The sequence below is a fragment of the Athene noctua genome, chromosome 1 (genome assembly GCF_965140245.1).
Source record: "Athene noctua chromosome 1, bAthNoc1.hap1.1, whole genome shotgun sequence".
Lineage (NCBI taxonomy): Eukaryota > Metazoa > Chordata > Aves > Strigiformes > Strigidae > Athene > Athene noctua.
Window position 1 is genome coordinate 237,800,722 of NC_134037.1, and position 18,432 is coordinate 237,819,153.

Below are 18,432 nucleotides of genomic sequence, written 5' to 3' on the forward strand. Positions count from 1 at the left end.
ATGAGCAAAGACCTGTGATCCGTTGACACACCAGCCTCCTCCTGTGACAAAAGGTTTCTGGCGTGCTGTCTCTCTGGCTGCAAACCTTTGGAAGTCTTCTCACTCAAAGAGATTCGGAGATGTTGCTTGAAAGAGGAAGATGCTCAAAAGTGTGAGGAGAGCTGTCATTTAAAACTGATGAAATGCCTTTTTACACACAAGGATGCCTTACCATAAAGTGACTGGAAAATAAATAGCCATTTCACTGTCCTGTGTAACAAAGCAACCAGTTCATTGAAAATGTATGTCTCCAAAGCATTGGAGATGGCTAATTACTCACTTCAGCATAATATTAATTAGAAGATGTTACAATCCTTTCATCTCCCAGACAGCTTCTGCTTGTGGTAATCAGATTCCAGGGTGACAGTATCTGGGATAATGTGCATCCATTTACTCTCCAAATTGGTGCTTGCATGACATAATCAACACAGTGCATAAAGCACTATCTTTGGTTCTGCGGCGATTCATTTTTTACTGCATATGCAACGTTGCACCCAAATACCTTTTTATTCCTTAGAGACTCAGTTGTGGTATCAGTTCAAACACATGATGATGTAATGAACAGAGTAATACAAGTGTAATTTAATACCCAGCCACATTTCCTTCAGATACCTACAGCAGAGTTCCCCACCTCTGTGCCAGATGAGATTAGGAGAATGCCAAATGTAACCAGTATGTTTTGATGTAAAGCTCTTATTTTCATTTCCTAAACCTTGCAAGATAGGTTTTTCTAAAATACAGCTTTACTGTATTTACTGAATCAAATATATAAGCCCAGTTCTTAGATATATTCTACCTTCTGTGAATCAGCTCAGGTCACCTAAGAAAACATTTTAATCAGCTCCCTTGAATAAAATTATGAGAGTGTCCTTGTAGTACTCTCCTGTGTGATAAATATTCCCAGAGAAAAATGTAGTGTTTATTGCCTATTTGAGGCTTTCTGACTGACACAGTAGTTAAGCAGATGATGGGATAGTGTAAAATACACCAAAGAGTGTAATTTCAGGATGAGAGAATTGCTAAGATAACTCAGAGTTACCCGTTTCATTGCTAGTATTCAAATAAATGAGTACATGTCATATTTTTCAAAGGGCTATGCTTTTTTATCAACATGTGAAGCCTTTTGAAATTACCCAGTGTATCCACTGAAAATGCTTTCTCCTGATAAATAATGTCATTATAAATAGTGCATTATCACGTATTTTATGAGACTACAAGATGACAGATTTTAAGCAATACATCTGTTTTGATGGAGGGTTATAAATAGAAACAGAAATCATTGTACTCTAAGAAAAATGGAGGAGGGAGGGGTATGCTTTTGGAAGATAATGTATTTTGTACTGATGCATAAAGTTAGGTGCAGTGCCAACTTAGGTGCAGACCCTGCTTTCTTTATCTTAAGTACTTGTTAAATCTGAGCATTGGACCTAGTGCTGCTTGTTTCAAATTCTGCTAGAAATTGCATGAAGTTCATATTACTGGTTATATGTCTCAGCCATTGACATGAAAAGCTAGTAAGGAAACAGGTTCCTATTCAAGGCAAGGACTCTTAACATTAACTAAAAATACATTATTTTTCTCAGTATTTACTGTCTTGGTGATCACTGTGTCAGATCTAATTTGTTCAGTAGTAAATATTGTATTTCTCTTCTGCCACCATTTCAGCAGAAGCTCACATCTTATATGTATTATATGCATTGTAAAATGGTTTTGATTGATGTTTCACCAGATTGACAGACCAAATGTCCATTGACATAGGAGTATTAACCCCCCACCCTCCCCCCAAAGTTATGGACTCGATTCCTCAATATAATTGCTGTTTCAAAGCTCTTTGCTAGGTCATCCCCCTTCCTTCTTCCTACCGCTGCTCTGAAATTCGTCATAATGAATGGAAAGATTGGGACATACATTTTAAAATGGGAAGAGTTCACATTCGCATATGGCCTTTCAGGAAAGAATTTAAATTACAATTCCTGAAATGGGTATTATTTAACTTTTCTTTTTGCTATCAGAAAAAAAGGGGGTCACATCTGACCAAGGTCCAACAGCCCATTAAATATTCAAGTAGCCCGATCTACATTTCCATTTGATCTCTCTTGGTGCTTCCATGAGATCTACTGTTCATGACTTTGTTTTCATGGGAAAGCAATGATCAATCAGCTTCTTTCTCACAAATCTGATACTAGATTTGCATTTGAATTTCTTTGAGTAAGGATCAAACATTATTATCTTGTATTCTCTGGGTGACATTGCACAATCATCATGTATTTGCTGCTTAGCTTGTTTTCTGCTCTTAATTTTCCATTGATGTGCCATGTACATTTCCTTCAACCAACCAGCCAATGATAGGTATAATTTAATCACATGAAGTAATGGTTCGCTTTGTAATATGTCAAAAGGTTGTGTTTGCATTTTAAGTGGGGACAGAAACTCAACAGGGTCACAAAATAATAAAAGACAGACCGCACAGTATCAACATCATGATTTACAACAAGGTCATTGTTGCTATATTTGCTCTTACCATTTTCCATTTCCTAGGACAACAATCATTTATTTATTCTATATAGAACAGAAGAACAAGCATGAGTGAGAGAACAAATACTTCAATTCTGAATGTTTTGGATTGTTTAGTCCTAAAATGCGTTTTTTCTTTTTTTCATATTTTCACTGTTTCTGGTTTTAATATGCCTAGTAATTCTCGCTCCTTTGCTTTCTTTTCCTTTTCACCTGTGAGCTTCTTCGTTTTCCTGGTTCTTCTTTGGTATTTCTGGAATTCAGCATCTTATAGTTAGTGGAATCAATAGGGCTTTGTTGTCAAAACTCTCTTATACTCATTATTTTCTTTATATTATTTGCTGTCTTCTTTCAGATAGTATATTTCACAGATCATTTCCAAACTTACTTCTCAGGCCTTCACCTTTCTCACTATTTTTCAGCCAACTATTTCCAGTCTATTAAATCCTGTCTCTTCAAAACTAAAGTAAAAGCCCTCACTCTCTGCTTACAACCATGAATCCTTTTGCATTGCATCCACACATGTAGGAAGCACTAGGGCCCAAGAAAGGCAGAGTCAGTTAAGCTGAAATGACACATTTGTGCTTTTGATTTCCCCTTTAGAAATAAGAGGACATTTGATCTTTTCTGACTATTTTAACACACCAGTTCTGTGTCTCAACCTGGAACATCAGAGATAAAGTCCTTTCTGCTCACCTTTCTCATTAACCTGATCTCCTCTAGAAAACGTGACAATCTTGTCAGACTACAACCATAAGATACCTTCTCCCCTACCCCATCAATGAGGAGAAACAGAGGAAGTTAAAGAGGAACTCATCTGACCTCTTTGGGATATCTGCTTTCCTACTACTCTAGAAATGCCCATTTTTCTTTGCTGACTGTAAAAGCAAGTGACAGAGCACAGATGTGGCTGTCCACACCCGATTGGCTTAACTTGATCCTTGCTGTCTTACTAATCATAGTATTCAGTGTTCTGTAGTTCCATGTTTTTCTCAGAGCAGTATTTCCTTAGATTTTTTTTCTTACGCCTCCGCCCCCCCCCCCCCCACACACACCCACCCACCCACACACACCCCGCCCCAGCTTGTTTAATGTCCTTGGAATCTGCCATTACTTACCTTCACTTAATATATGTCTGCAGTTGGATGCTTTTGATTCTTTGCCAAAAACTCAATTTCTTCCTAGTTTCAAATATCTTTACATTTTTTCATTAATATAATTTGCCTTATTCCCCCAACACACCTTGTGTATTTTTCCCTAATCTGAGCGTCTACTGCACTGTTCAGCACCTAATCTTTGCTTGTACTAACAGTTGTTCCTGGCTATTTAATAGATGCTAGTTTTCTCATACCATGGTTGTAAACCATCAGAATTCACAGTAATATACTGTATAATATCATCCAAAGAAAGACATTATTGAAAACATGCTGAGGAGTTCTCACCTCTCATCTCAGTAAACACTGAAATTTTTTTTTTCATTTTCTTCTTGCTTTTATCTATTAGCTGATGTCTCTGGTAACTAAGTTCTGTTTTCTACTGCCTATTGCTTCATCACTGATCTTGAATCAATCAGAATTGGACTGAGGACAATAGTGGATGAGGCAGAATGGCAGAAGGATGCATAGAGTAGGTAAATATGGACCACACCATAGACCCTGTTTGAAATCTGCTTCATATTATATTATCGCATTATTTTGGAGTGCTTCATAGCATAATTGTGTCCTCTGATACATTCTGTAAAACAGATTAGTGAGGCGAAATAAATAATAATGAGTCTGCCACAGTAGTTAAGCCTCAGTTCAAAGTAACATCTTTCATCTTCAAAAAATTTTTTGGCAGAACTGGAATAGTAAAGCGTCACAGTTCCAGGGATCAGACTCTTTGAGAAGGAGACACACAAAAAGTTTGCCATGGTTCATTAGTAAACAGCTTTTTAATCATTGGTCCAGTGTTAGTGATTAAGCAATATACTCATTCCTTTATTAAATGTTTTCTTCTAACTTGCCAAAGTTCTTGCAGGTTTCTGTCCATCATTGTCATAGCTTCCCTGTTTTCCAAATAAATAATTTACCTGATTTTACAGCTGAAAGTTTCTATAATTCTGAAAAACCAGGTGTACAAAAACTGTTCCTTTTACTCTCAGTCAGAATTGTTAGACTTGCTTTTGCTACTGTAAATTATAACCAAATGCAAAACACAGGCAAAAACCTAGAAAGCACAGACCATCCTGCAGATAAAAATGAAGGACAAGAACATGGGTACTGCCCATTTTTGGGTTTGCTAAAATAAAAAACCATCCTGAAGACAAGTTGCTTTCCTAAAGATGTTTAGTTTTATTGTACTACTTGCAAATTAATTGAACAGCTTAAGAAACTGACACACTCATTTGTTGATAAAAAATAGAGAAGTAATTTCTTCCCTTCTGCTTGTTTTCAGTATAGTGGGGTAGTTCCACGGGAGAGCTGGGACATGTGGCATCCAACCCTGGTGGCTGAAGCCCTGTTTGCAATTGCAAACATCTTTAGCTCCCTACGCTTGATCTCATTATTCACTGCAAATTCTCACCTGGGACCTCTGCAGATATCTCTAGGAAGAATGTTGCTGGACATTTTGAAGTTTCTCTTCATATACTGCCTTGTGCTGCTAGCTTTTGCAAATGGATTGAACCAGCTGTACTTCTACTATGAGACAAATGAATCTGGCAACTGCAAAGGAATACGATGTGAAAAGCAGAATAATGCATTTTCAACGTAAGTGGCTGATCTATTTCTGTTCCCCCTCTCTGCCCCCAATATTTTAATCACTTAGATGTTGTTTACAGGAAAGAGGCTGTCTGTTTTCTATTGGTATTACAGTGGTGTCCTGACAAACACATGTAAAGTTACCCTAATAAAAAAAAATATTAACATTACATCACTGTAATTATGTTCATTGCATACCATAATGAAGTCCATACAATTCAACCCATGCTTATGACACTATAGTGTAGCTGAACATTGTACAAAAGTGAAATTATGTCAAGCTACCTAATTGCAGAGGATTTTTTAAAAGTTGGTTATTGTTATTTATCTTCCTAGCTGTTGTCCAAAACTACTCTTAAGGCAGTATCGTAAAATTTAGTTATAAAAGCAAATTTCATTTGAGAGCAACGTTTGTCTTTTTAATGTCTCCATTCTTTGCAAAACAAAACATATGCTAATGATAATAATGTCTTTCTAATTATACAGCTCCTTTTATCTCAATGGCTCTCAACACAAACCAGAAATTGCTTAAACTGACAACACTAAGAAGGTGCAAGGATACCATAACTGTCTTAACATCTTCATGAACACAATCATTGAGTTACTTTTGGATCCTTATTCTACCCTCTACAGTCAAGGCAAAGGATCAAAATTCAAAGGCAGATGTCCAAAATAAGATCTCTAAAACTTTATCCCTCAGAAGTTTGAACGCAATCAGCCTTTTACTCATAGGCTATTTATAGATTCAGTATTGTATATCTAGAGGTTCAAATTTGAAACATTAAGCCATTGTTTCCCCAGAAAGATATTCCATGTTGCCTATATTGTGATAAGTATCATTCATCTCAGTCAAGTCAAGGGCTTTTGTGTGTTTAGGAAACAACAATCTGAAAAGTATGTGAATTGTTATTATACAGCTATTCCTTTTGGGTTTTGTTTTTCAGATTATTTGAAACGCTACAGTCATTATTCTGGTCTATATTTGGACTCATCAATCTCTATGTGACCAATGTGAAAGCAAGGCATGAATTTACTGAATTTGTTGGGGCCACCATGTTTGGTACCTATAATGTAATCTCTCTGGTTGTTCTACTCAACATGCTAATAGCCATGATGAATAATTCTTACCAACTTATTGCTGTAAGTTGTTCCTTATCCTTAGATCATTCATAATATATACCTTCTCTCTGTTCCTACATACCACTTTTCTGGCAGTAAATCTTTTTTATGGACAGGATATTGGGACAAATTCCCTGATTTGTTTTAATTCTTTTGCACTGTTCTGGAAGGACACAGAAACCAGACCCCAGTTGGCTTGGGCAGAAGGGAATTTCCCCACAACTCTGGATGGGGAAGAGGTGGCCCTGCTGCAGAAGACAGCTTGTAGGTTGAGAAGGGTGTCCTGAAGTTGCTGGCAAGTGAGATGGGCTACAGCCTTGCCCAAGCTGCACTGTGCAGGACCTCTCCTAAGAAAGAGACTCTGCCAAAGATTGTTCTACTTCTGCTTTATTTTTAATATATTATATTTATTAACCTTTCAAAGGCTGTTATTTTTGGATTTTTATATAGCATGAATATACAGTTAATAGAAATTGGGTGCTCATGTTTCATGGACAATTTTGGACCCATTAGCAATTCAAGCAAAAGGTCATGACTTCTTATTCAGCAGTGTCCTCTTCTCTCCTTTGGTGAAAACTGTCTCTATCCTTATCAGAGCTATTGGCTTATTTTTATTTCTCAGCTGCCAGTGAAGACTAATGAAAATAAATAGATTCGTCATATGATAATTCAAAGATGATCATGCAGAAAGCAAACAAACAAAAGAAAGCTTCACAGTCTTAAGATTTTAAAATGTGCATTTTTGCTAATCTGGAAATTACAAGTTTTTCCACAAAAGAAATACTGACTATTTGCTAGTTGACAAAGTCTGATACACAATAACACAGTATACTAGCATTCATCAAAACTCAGACTGAATGTAGAATACTTCTCCTACTACAGCTTCTAAATTACTGGTTTGATTACTGTAGATCTGGCTAAATATTTTAATATTTACTAACTAAACATTGAAGACTAGAGCTAGACCTGTAGTTTAAGTTCTTGGCTACTATATTTGTTCTCCAAATCTTAGTAATTTAAACTTCTTGTTCAGCTGCAAGGACTTAGCAATCTTTCCATGGACTTTAGTTTTGATTTGTTTCAAACTTTTAAAATTTATACAATCTTATATAGAATCCAAAAGAAATAAAATTTCAAATAAAAATACTGCCCCACCCCCCAACCTATTCCAAATTTATTTCTGAAGTAGGAGGACAAAAAGATACTTGACTCAACAGTTTTAAGTAGCCTCGTGATTTGATGGATAATCTATTTGTGAATTTCTGGGGCTGGCAATTACTAAGAGAGTGCATGAGACTTACAGACTTGTTGAAGCTGCTACACAGCAGAGTAATTAGAGTGATTTATGTGGAATAATGAGCTGCTCTTATAACAAAACATCTCTTCCAGAAATGTTGCATTTTTCTGCTTGTAATTATCCTTTGTTGTTTGAGAGACTTTTAATTATTTAAAAGCCTGTAGCAAGGAAAGAAAGGTTGAAAGTGGATATATACTGTACATATCTAACATCTCTTAACTGAAGTAAAGTAGCCTAGCTTTGCTTTGTGTCAAAAGAATATGCTAGTCATTTAACAAGAAAATTCATTAGTATTTCAGGGTTGTTCTAGTTTTAGGTTTACAGATTTTTGTAGAGGTTTGATTCATCTCCTTATTTACATCTCTGCTGGTGTTGTGTTTCTTGTGCGCAGGATCATGCAGACATTGAGTGGAAGTTTGCTCGAACAAAACTATGGATGAGTTACTTTGAAGAAGGAGGAACTCTGCCCACTCCTTTTAATGTTATACCAAGCCCAAAGTCTCTGTGGTATCTGATCAAATGGTTATGGAGACACCTTTGCAAGAAAAAAATTAGAAGAAAGCCTGAAAGTTTTGGAACAATAGGGGTAAGTCCTGTGTTTTATTCTGCCTGTAGTCCTGCTTTTTGCTATCTAGATGAGTCTTTTTCAGCCTTACAGAGCATACAAACTGTCAAATAATGTGCATATGAGTTAGGGAATAATTCTAGCAGAGAATGTTTTTTTTTTACATTCATGTCAATGTATTTGAAGAGAAAGCATCATCATATTCCTGTGCAATGACAATATGAACCATGACTGTGCCTCATCTACAGATAATGCAAAAAAGATTAAAAGCAAACCAAGTATGAGAGATCAAATGTATATACTTGTCTGCCAATCCCAAAATTGTGGTTGATGGTCTCTAGTTCAAGTGTCACAGTTCAAGTATCATTGATGTATCACGAACCACAGACTCGTGTAAAGTATTCATCATGGGATGTTCTCTCTCTACTTGTAATGAAATGGGTTTACCATAAAAGTATTCTTACCAAAAAACTGCTCCCATTTAAGAAATCATTTTGAAATCCAGCATTTACTTGGAATGGTTTATTTGAATTTACAGGTACAATTATTTTAGAATCACATTGTGTTTTGCTGATTAGGGATATCAATTAAACTCAATCAACAGAGTGAAAAGAGCAGGCATATTTTACTAGAAATAACTAAATAATATAACAGAATAATACAGAAAACATACAGTAAGAAAAGACAGAACAGTGTACTTAAACAAATAGGAAAATACAGGGTAATGCATCAAATCATTACTACCTGAGAGAGAGAGAGAAAATAGTAATGAAGAAAGATCCATCACCACTTGCATACGTTCCCATCACCCAGACCCGCAGTGGCTGGGCAGCCCCGGTTACAGCGAGGGTTTGGGAAGCCTGTCCTGGCAAGGAGAAATCCTGCGTGGTTTGTCCACCCATTAGTGAGGCTGCCAAAGTCACTGTGAGCGGGTCCAGCCTTATATACTAAAAATCAGCAAGCCAGAAGAGCTGGCACCTTTGTTTTGAGCGTAACATCTGGTTTCACTTTCTCATTAGATTCCCCCAGAGCCTGGCCAGGGCTCAAGGCAGAAGCTAAGGGAGTTTCCCTCCTTATCTCATTTATTTATGTTCTTTTTAAAACAAGGCCATACGTCTGTCCCAAGGCCGGACAACTGGCTTCATGGCTTTGATAACTTACCCCTACACAGAGAAGTAGAAAGATACTTTCAGGATAGACGTGTTTTCATTACATCCATCACCAGTAATGAGTATATGGTATCTAAGCTACATCTTTCATTAATGAGCATACATATTTCGTTAGTGACTACATACTAAGTTAGCAGCTTTGGCTCGGGGCCTGTTGCTCAGGCTTCAATACTTTCACCTTTGACATCAGAATAGGTGGTTTGTTATAACTTAGTATAATACCTATTGGCACAATGGTTATCAGTTATAAAATATGCAGGATTCATCTATAGGTCAACTCTGGCTTGGGCTTATTGTCCAAGCCTTAGCACTTCACATTGGTACTCCATTCTAATAGTGCTGATTAGCAGTGAAATTTCTAGAAAAAAAAAAAAAAAAAAGAGGGGAAAAAACCACACAAGGAGAGCAAGAATAGTCCTGCACCTGGATTCAGAAGATGCCTGTGTAATATCTCAGCCATGGACTTTCTCTGATAGCTGCAGTGGGTATGGCAGATTTGAATTTGTACCTCCTAGATTTATCCAGTTGAGATACCTCAGCCAGCAGCACAGTTGTTATATATTTTCGGAGGAAATATCCAGGCAACAACCTGACCCAACAACAACTAAATCTCTCTAGTTAATGTTCTCTGCATTTCCCTCACTAAGCAAGTCAGTACCTCAATAATTAGACTGTATTTAGTCAGCTCCAACATAAAGAAAACTCTTGTGGATAGAATGTGGATAATGGCACTTTTCCTATACCATAGGGATTTGGTGAATATAAATGTTTTCAAGTCTGTTAGGAACTCAGATAGCAAATCATTAAGTGAGAGTATGAGAGTGTCATGTGTGGGTAAGGAGAAAAGAAAGTGTTATAGTACTCATGCAGTTGACCCTGGTAGCAAAACTTCTATTAATTTAGAAGAAGCCAGGGGATATCATACAATCCTTTGCTGGACCATTACTCTGACAACCTTTTCTTTATATTTCTTTCCAGTATCCTGAGAAGTGAATAATAAGGATAGGCTTTTCCTATGTATTCTCCTGTCATATCCTGGCATTCAATTTAATCACCAGGTATACTTGGAGTAACAAGTTCACATGACTGTACAGATATACAGTAAAGAGGAAGAGTGACATATAAAACTAATCCACAGTTCCTCAGCTGATGAATGATGATTTTGTCCTCTTTGTGAAAAGCTTCTAATCAGGCTTTTTGCAATATCCTGATCTTGTTGGCCAGTATCAACCTTGTGAAAGCAAAATATGCTTCACTTATCCATCATGCTTGTAGACAGGAAAGAAACAGCCAGAAAAAGAAGCTTATAAGCATGAGGATGACATTGAAACAAACCAGTAATAGACTACAAGAAAAAAACACTTAAAAAATCCCTTTAATATTAGAAAAGCAGTGAAGATAGATGAACAGTGATTCAGATAGAGATGAAAATAAAAGACATGAACAAGCATGAATGATGAAGAATTTAAAACATAAAACAACACTGTGTAACCTAGCAAGGGAAAGAAGTAAATGCAGAGATCAATGGGAGGAAAGACTGAGATTTTCTTAGAAAGAGAAAATCAAGAGAATGATGTAATTGTCTGTGTGGGGGAGTGGGCAATGCTTCTAGGCATTTGTTAAACATTTGGTAGAGATGATTAGCTAGTGTAAACTGATAGAGTGATATTAAAATTAATGGAGTGATGCCAGTGTATAACAGCTGAGGATCTAGGCTTGGTTAACATAAAATCCCTGACTGAGACAGATCCAGAATACCGTTATATATCCTAGCAAAACCTTCAGTACAATATTTTCTGTCAGACTTTTCTGAACTGCAGCTCAGGGAGTAACTCATTCCTGGATCTGTGGAATAATAAAGAGAGAGGGTGCTGTCAGTCCCATGCTGAATGGCATGATGAGGAAGAGGTTTCCTGCGGCTATCTCCTGCTGGGGTACATAAATGCCACCTTCTGGAAATTAGCAGCTTGGGTTTGGAAAACTGGTGCAGCAAAGGGTCAAAGGGCAGAGAGTCTAAACACAGAGCTGGTTGCGAAGCTTTCCAACTGGATTTTTTTTTTTTAATTAAAAAAATACAAAATCCTGTCTTATCCCACGCAGTGGGTTACAGGGGTTGGGGGTTGAATCTTTTGAATTCCCCGAGAGCCTGCATGTGGTGGAAGAGCCGGTCTCTGCTCAGCAGAGCCGCAGGGCAGCCGAGTCACCACAGTGCTCAGAGGAACAATTGTGCTGGTGACTTTATTAACTGACCACTTTAGTAAGTGAATGGAGACAATTTGGAAATGATCAACTGATCACCATCAGGAGAGCGAATAAAGGCACTTTGGCGATGAGACACCTCAATGATCAACCGATCTCAATTCAACTCCTACAAAACTTACACACATGAATATATGTAAGAGAGGGAGAGAGCAGTAAGAGTAAAGAGAAAAGAGAGGAGGAGGAGATAGGAAAAGGAGAAATCACCACCCTTGGATCCCGCATTATCTCAGAGTAGCCAGCTTGGTCTGTAGGTGGTGAGTTGACAAAGACACACATGGGGTATTGCCTTTATATAGTCGTTCTTACACATGCACAATAGGTTGTTCCAGAAGGTTCTCATTTTCTCTGGCTTGTACCTGCAATTAGGCAAGTTCTGCCTCTAGGCAACAACAGGAGGGAGGGGGAGAGAAACAGCCCACCATCCCACCTCTGCAGGGCTTGCTCTGCTTCCCCCCACAGGGCATCCCACTGGAGTTGTTTGAGACATCCTCTTACAAAGTTTCTTGTTTATGAACAGTTTGTGACAAATCCTTAAAACCCAAACTAATTAATATATACCAGTTTCAAATAAGCTTTTGTTGGGAAAGACTTTTCAGGTTCAGGAGGGAATTTTTGTTTGGAGAGAGAAGGAGCAGGTGCCAAGTAAAGCAGATAGCTTGGACTAAGGGAGACCCAGGTTCACTTCTGTTCTCCAGTGGATATTTAATTATTTGCCCCAAGCAGAGCAGCTCTGAGAGGAGAGATTTCCATCTCAAAATCATTAAGATCCTGGGGGGGGGAAGCACTCTCCTGGGAGAACAGAAGAGAGGAGCTGAACCTGGCTTCCTTATGATTTGAACGTGAACCACTAATTACTGAACTGTTGGAGAGTGGAGGACATAGGTGAGGGAAAGATATAGGACATTTTTGGTTAATTTCTGTAAAGAAATTGTTTGATGAGAGAAAATGGAAATCCCAAAGTCTGTGAAACGGTAGGGCCATTGCTAGTTTCCACTACAGAGTAGGTGCTTAGCTGCAAGTATAGTTGAAATCCCTCTGAAACAGAGGGCTCACGAGGCAACAAGACTTCTAGCTGCCTGGAAAACATGAGTGGCTGTGACTGACCAGGCAAATTCAGTCCACACATCTGGGCATCTCATAAATATATGAAGTTCTTCAGTTAGCTTCTCTGCTATAACCAGAAGCCCCATAAGGGCTATCTGAATTTGGAACACTTATGTGCCCAGGCTCCAAAATGGGCTAAGGTGTGGGTATGCGCTCCACACTCTGATTTCCACACTATGAAAATCTGTCCATACCCATCAGTGTGAAAGCCACTATTCACTCCAGCAGTCAGGTCTACACAGAATTTGGGTAGATGTAAACCAGATGCTGTTAACTGGATTTTCCCCAAGAGGTTAAGTCATCAGAGAATGAATGTGCACATCATGGTGATCTCACAGTTTATCCTGGGGGGAATGCACTGCTTTCTGGCTTTGAAAAACTTACTTATGTCACCCACAGCTCAACCTTGGGTTCCCAAACTTCTTCAATTGTCCCAACAACGTGCATCACAAATTAAATTTAGAACCTCTATGCCCTTTCAACCAAAGGGAAATGAGAAGTATCCTGCTATTTGTTCAGAAATCTCGACAGCTGTTTGACACCAGCTCACTGGAATCTCCCCTGTAATAATTGTGGCCCCAGAGCTACAAGATAAGCTTTGTTCAGCTGACTTCTTTTCATTGAGTCCTGCATTATGAACTCAGATCCCTTTCCTATGACAAGTACTAGGGAAAAAAACCACTATGGATTCAGTTTCAGGCTCTTTTTCTTACATTGGCTATATGGATGTATGGATGCCATGCTGTCTGCAAGACAGAACTCAGATTTCAAAACATTTGTTCTGAACCCTCTAAATGCTAACTTTTCTAGTAGGAAGCTCTAATCAGTAGTGACGTCCTATGGTGTTTTCCATTAGAAAAAGCAATAGTGTGCATCCAAAGGATGAGTCAGTGCTGGAGGATGCAAAACAGATGATAGACAGAATGAAGTTGGCTTGTTAAAGCCAGCATTTTTCAAGGCTTAGGCATGATATCCGCATAAGAAACCTTAGTACCAAAAAACCAGGAATCATGATCTAGGAATGAATCAAGGATGTATTAAATGTGGCACCAACAATCCACTGTAGAAATATATATAAATGTACAGTTGCAAGTTCATTATATGCAGGCAGAACTCATTCAGGGTCAGCAACAGACTTGCAACAGACATCCTAGTGAAAGGATTTATCTGACTCATATGAAGAAAAATGTCAGCAGAAGTAAGGCTTTGTTGCTTGGGAGGACCATCTACAGTACTGCTTATAACAAAGCTATCATGGGAAAGAACAGGGTCTGCAGGGAAGTGAAGTGCCTCTGAAGAGAGCTGATTCATTTGCTTCTCCTTGGATGTCAGTTCTGTGGTTCTGCCATCCTTTGTTTTACTGGGACAGCTGAAGCTGCGAGTGGTTGAGTCAAGGGGAACTTTTTCAAGGTTTTTTCTCCAAAGCAACACACTGCCCATGCATGCTGATGGCAGATTAGCTAGTCACAGCTACTGATGAAGGAAGGCCAGGACACTTACATGTGATTTACTAGAATACTTCAGCTCTGCTGTTAATCAGACAGAGATCTTCTACCTTTCGTATTTGAGCACATTTTTATTTTCTGTCATTTTGACATATCCTGGGTGTGCAGCATTCTCTTTAGCTATTATCACAAAGTATCTCCTACACATAAAACTCTGAAATAAAGGTGTGTGATGCTCATATATATATATATATATATATATATAATTATATATCAGTTCTGTTAACTTTGCCGGCTCGCCTTTGCAAAAAACAGATTAGTAATGTAATTCTGTCGATTAGGCTGAAGTTTTCCCGACTGCCCAAGGCCTTCAGGTGTCTCAAGACAACTCCTGTTGGCCATCTGAAATCCATTGCTATTTTAAAAAAAAAAGAAGCGATGTAAGAAAATGAACCCCAGTCCCACTGGAATAAATTGGGCTATTTTCCTCAAATTACATTTCACTTCATGTCTGATCAGTTGTCAAAACGTGTTTTACCTATAATTTCAAGTATTTCAGAGGAGAAAATGGGAAGGATTGTCAGGGATATCTTCAGTAATTAACTTTTCTTTGTGCATCTGATGTTTAGATAAACAGTTATCTCTTTTGTAGCTATCTAGATTTTTATGCCATTTTTCCAAGCAACCTACATGATAATTATTATAATTTGTAATAGAAGATCTTCTTTCTCCTTCTTCTATTCCTTGCTCTCCAAGTGCAAAATGATGCAATTCCTAAGTCAATATACATATTTTGTATTTTCTCTGTAATGTGTGTTATTGAAAGTTGAGTGAAGAAATAACACCTTCCACCTGGAATGGAAATCAGTAGTGTGAAGTGTTTGTTGTATAGCCAAGGAAACCTCTTTCATGGGGAAACCTCTTTGTCAAGTTCTTAGTTACCCTTTTTATGGGATGCTTCCATTCAAGATGAGGAATATATACCATGATTTCAGACAGTCCTTAGATTCTCTGGACCTTTATCACTCAGCAGTTTGAGGTCAAATGCAGACATTAAATTTAAATTCCTGTTTTATAAAAGCTATAATTTTGATAAAACACTTCAAAAGAAGTAATTTAACTTTAACAAATTTTTGACTGCTAAAGAGATTTTTCTTTAAAACCATGCAAATTACTAGGAACGGCATAAGCAGGAAGACCAAAATAATTATCACTACTAGTAGAACTACTATTAAAAGCTTCCTTAAGGATATTAGTGTCCCCTTTGGAAAGGGATAAAAGTATCCCCATCAATTTCATGATCTCATACAACATTGTCATCAGAAGAGTGTTTCTCTGTTGCTATTTTTAGTCAGCTATAGTTTTCAACACTTCTTCATGCACATAGCACAACGGTTTCTTGAAAGAAGTTTTGAACCACAAATTAGACTATGACCAGGTAGAGAAAAGCAGGCTGGCTGAGAACTAAATAAGGACAATATGAGTGTTAATGCCATTTTATTTATAGTGAACAGCTTGATTTTCAGATGTGTTTAAGCAAAGATTTATTCTGCTTTCAGAAGGAATCAAAAAGTGATTATGAACTGGAGACTGAATCTGAACATTTAAACAGAGCTAGAGAACTGCTGGGGATAACAACTTTGATGGATTATGTGTATGCATAATTCAAGATGTAGTATGCCTGTGTTTGTGTATGAAAACACACCATTAAATACATTCTCTTTCAGCTTCTCAGTGGTATGGGTTGAAAACAACTGTTAAGTACAGTAGAACATTTCTGGACACGTTACTAGACAAATAAATTTGTTTACATAGTCATCCAAAATTGCTCTTGTGGACAGTGCATTGAATGGAAAAGCCACAGCCTCTATTTCTGAGAATTTCAGAACGGATTGTAAAAAAAAAGGATAAACCTAATTTAGCTATTTCTTGTTATGGGTACAGAATTAAACCCATACATTTATTTCACATTTCACTGTAAAATAAAGCAAAACAGACAGCAACTGCAGAAAGTATTCTGTGAGACAAGAATCAGCATCTGTTTTATTTATAGGAGTTATTAGCTTTACCTGAATTGAAGTGCATTTCAATTACACCTTGAAGTGTTTTTCTCTTCACCTGTGAGTCAGATCTGTCGTTGAGAGCTCTCTTTGCCACGAACCCCCTTAGTGCTCTCTCAGCAGGAATGAAACATCTCCATCATGTGGTCAACTGTGAAAAATTAATTTTTTTTTTTCTAAAAAACAACTAAAGGCAGGTGGTGGGAGGGTATCGGCTTTCCCATGGCTGCCTTGCCCCCTCCAGCCCTGGTGGTGGACAGGCTCATCCATCCCTCCACCCTTAAGCAAAAAGAATTTCCATCTTCTCTTTGTATGAGGCATCGATACAGAAACACAATCTGGAAAAATACTGAAGACAAGATGCCTGTGTATCTTGATACCCCACAGTGGCTGTTCAGAGTGCTTAGGAAATAATGATCGTCCCCTTTCTGTTACCTTTTGTCAAGCGCAACCACACAGCTACTGTATCCCTCAAATTAATTACAAACAACAAATCAAACGTGAAGTGTAAACTGATTCCTAGTACAGGGAAATTGTTAATCATAAATTGCCAATCAGTTTCAAGTAAAGGAAGATGACTATCGTACTGTGCCTACCTCATTATGCAAGTGAGGTCAGTTTTAACAAGTGTCTTGGATGTCCTTTTACCCTCTTTTAAGATGTGGCAAGTATTCTGTTTTGTAGAATACAATCAGTGGTCAGATACCTTCTTTTCTCACCAGCAGTTGATAGAAGAACTCAAGTTAAAATTGTAAGCCTGTCTTTAACCAGTGAGGGATAATTAAGGTAGAGAATAGGAAGATGTGACTCAATATGCTATTAAGGATGACAGTAATTCAAGGACTAATTAATTTGGGACTTTTTTTTCCCCATCTTCTTCTGGACAGCCCTTAGGTATGGCAGTATAATCTAATGCAATACTTGCTTGAAGCCTGTACCATGCTTTCATTGTAGCACACATCATTTTGGTGTTCCTTTTCAGACTTACTATCCCTCTTACCCTACCTCCTTATCAACACCGAACTCAGCATTGTAAGTTTCTCTCTTCCATATTCCTCTCTGTAACCAAGTGTTTTTAACAGGGAACTAAGAAGGAAATTTTCTCTTTAATATGGTTTTATAGCGCAGGTTTTGGTTAGCTCTATCTTAAATGAAACATTAGGAACCATAACGTGTGTTGCTTACACCATGCTTATGTCAAGCTTTTCTCAACTCATTAAAATACACTTTAATCTTTGCAAGAGAGTGATATGATCACACTGTTACCCTTCTGTCTCAGCTCAGTGACTCTGCGGCTCTGCAACTAGAGACCTGACTGCCCCATTACATCGATACCAATGCTGGAATAGCAGCACATTGGCAAAAATGTAGAAAATCCACTTTACCTTACCAAGAACAACATTCTTTCTTCTGTAAAGCTAATGACAAGCTTTGCTCCAACACCACCATTTTTTCAATAGACTTTGAACCATCTCTCTCAGCTTGCTAGATACCACATATTGCACAGACCTTATGTTTTGCTATGCTGTAAGTGTTTTACTACCAGACAGGGATTCATGGGTTTTGTTCTTTTTTTTTTCTGTTTTTCAGAGGCGTGCAGCTGACAACCTGAGAAGACATCACCAATACCAGGTACAGACCCATGTTAATTTTTGGGGGCAATTATTTTTCTATGCCTCAAAAAGGTCTTCATGAGGCAAAAAAAGAGGAAGAATTTCAAGAGAAAGCAGAAGAAAAAAAGAAAAGAAAACACAAAATGCATATTTATTTCATCCTCAGAAAACAAGCATAGTATTTTTTGGTGTTTAAACAGCAGCATTTGAGAAGTAGGGTTCTCTACTTTTGGGGTGCAAAAGTATATTTCCTAGAGCAATAATATACTAACCAGTATTTTGCCCACTCTAACATGGATTGCCTTTAAAAAAGCAAACGTGTAGTCCCACCTCCCTGTTGGTATCCATCAGGATCGCATGTGCAACTCACTGACATGCTCCATCAGAACCTGCTTTCCATCTCTCCAGCTCTGGTCTCCCATAGACAACTTCCTGTCCCTTAATAACCCTTCTGCCTAGATCCCCTGTAAGCTGTTCTTCTGCTTCATTCTTCCTGTTTCAACC

The 18,432-nt window shown here is 37.9% G+C and overlaps 1 protein-coding gene across 5 annotated transcripts in view; it reads left to right on the top strand.

The window, feature by feature from the left end:
• Positions 1-18,432, top strand: part of TRPC4 (transient receptor potential cation channel subfamily C member 4) — a 165,031-nt gene that overhangs the window by 139,807 nt on the left and 6,792 nt on the right. For all 5 annotated transcript variants that reach the window (XM_074913833.1, XM_074913823.1, XM_074913842.1 and 2 more), the window contains 4 exons: positions 4,990-5,303; positions 6,239-6,434; positions 8,102-8,296; positions 17,906-17,947. In XM_074913833.1, the coding sequence (XP_074769934.1) occupies positions 4,990-5,303; positions 6,239-6,434; positions 8,102-8,296; positions 17,906-17,947 (747 nt within the window). The remainder of the gene's footprint in view (positions 1-4,989; positions 5,304-6,238; positions 6,435-8,101; positions 8,297-17,905; positions 17,948-18,432) is intronic.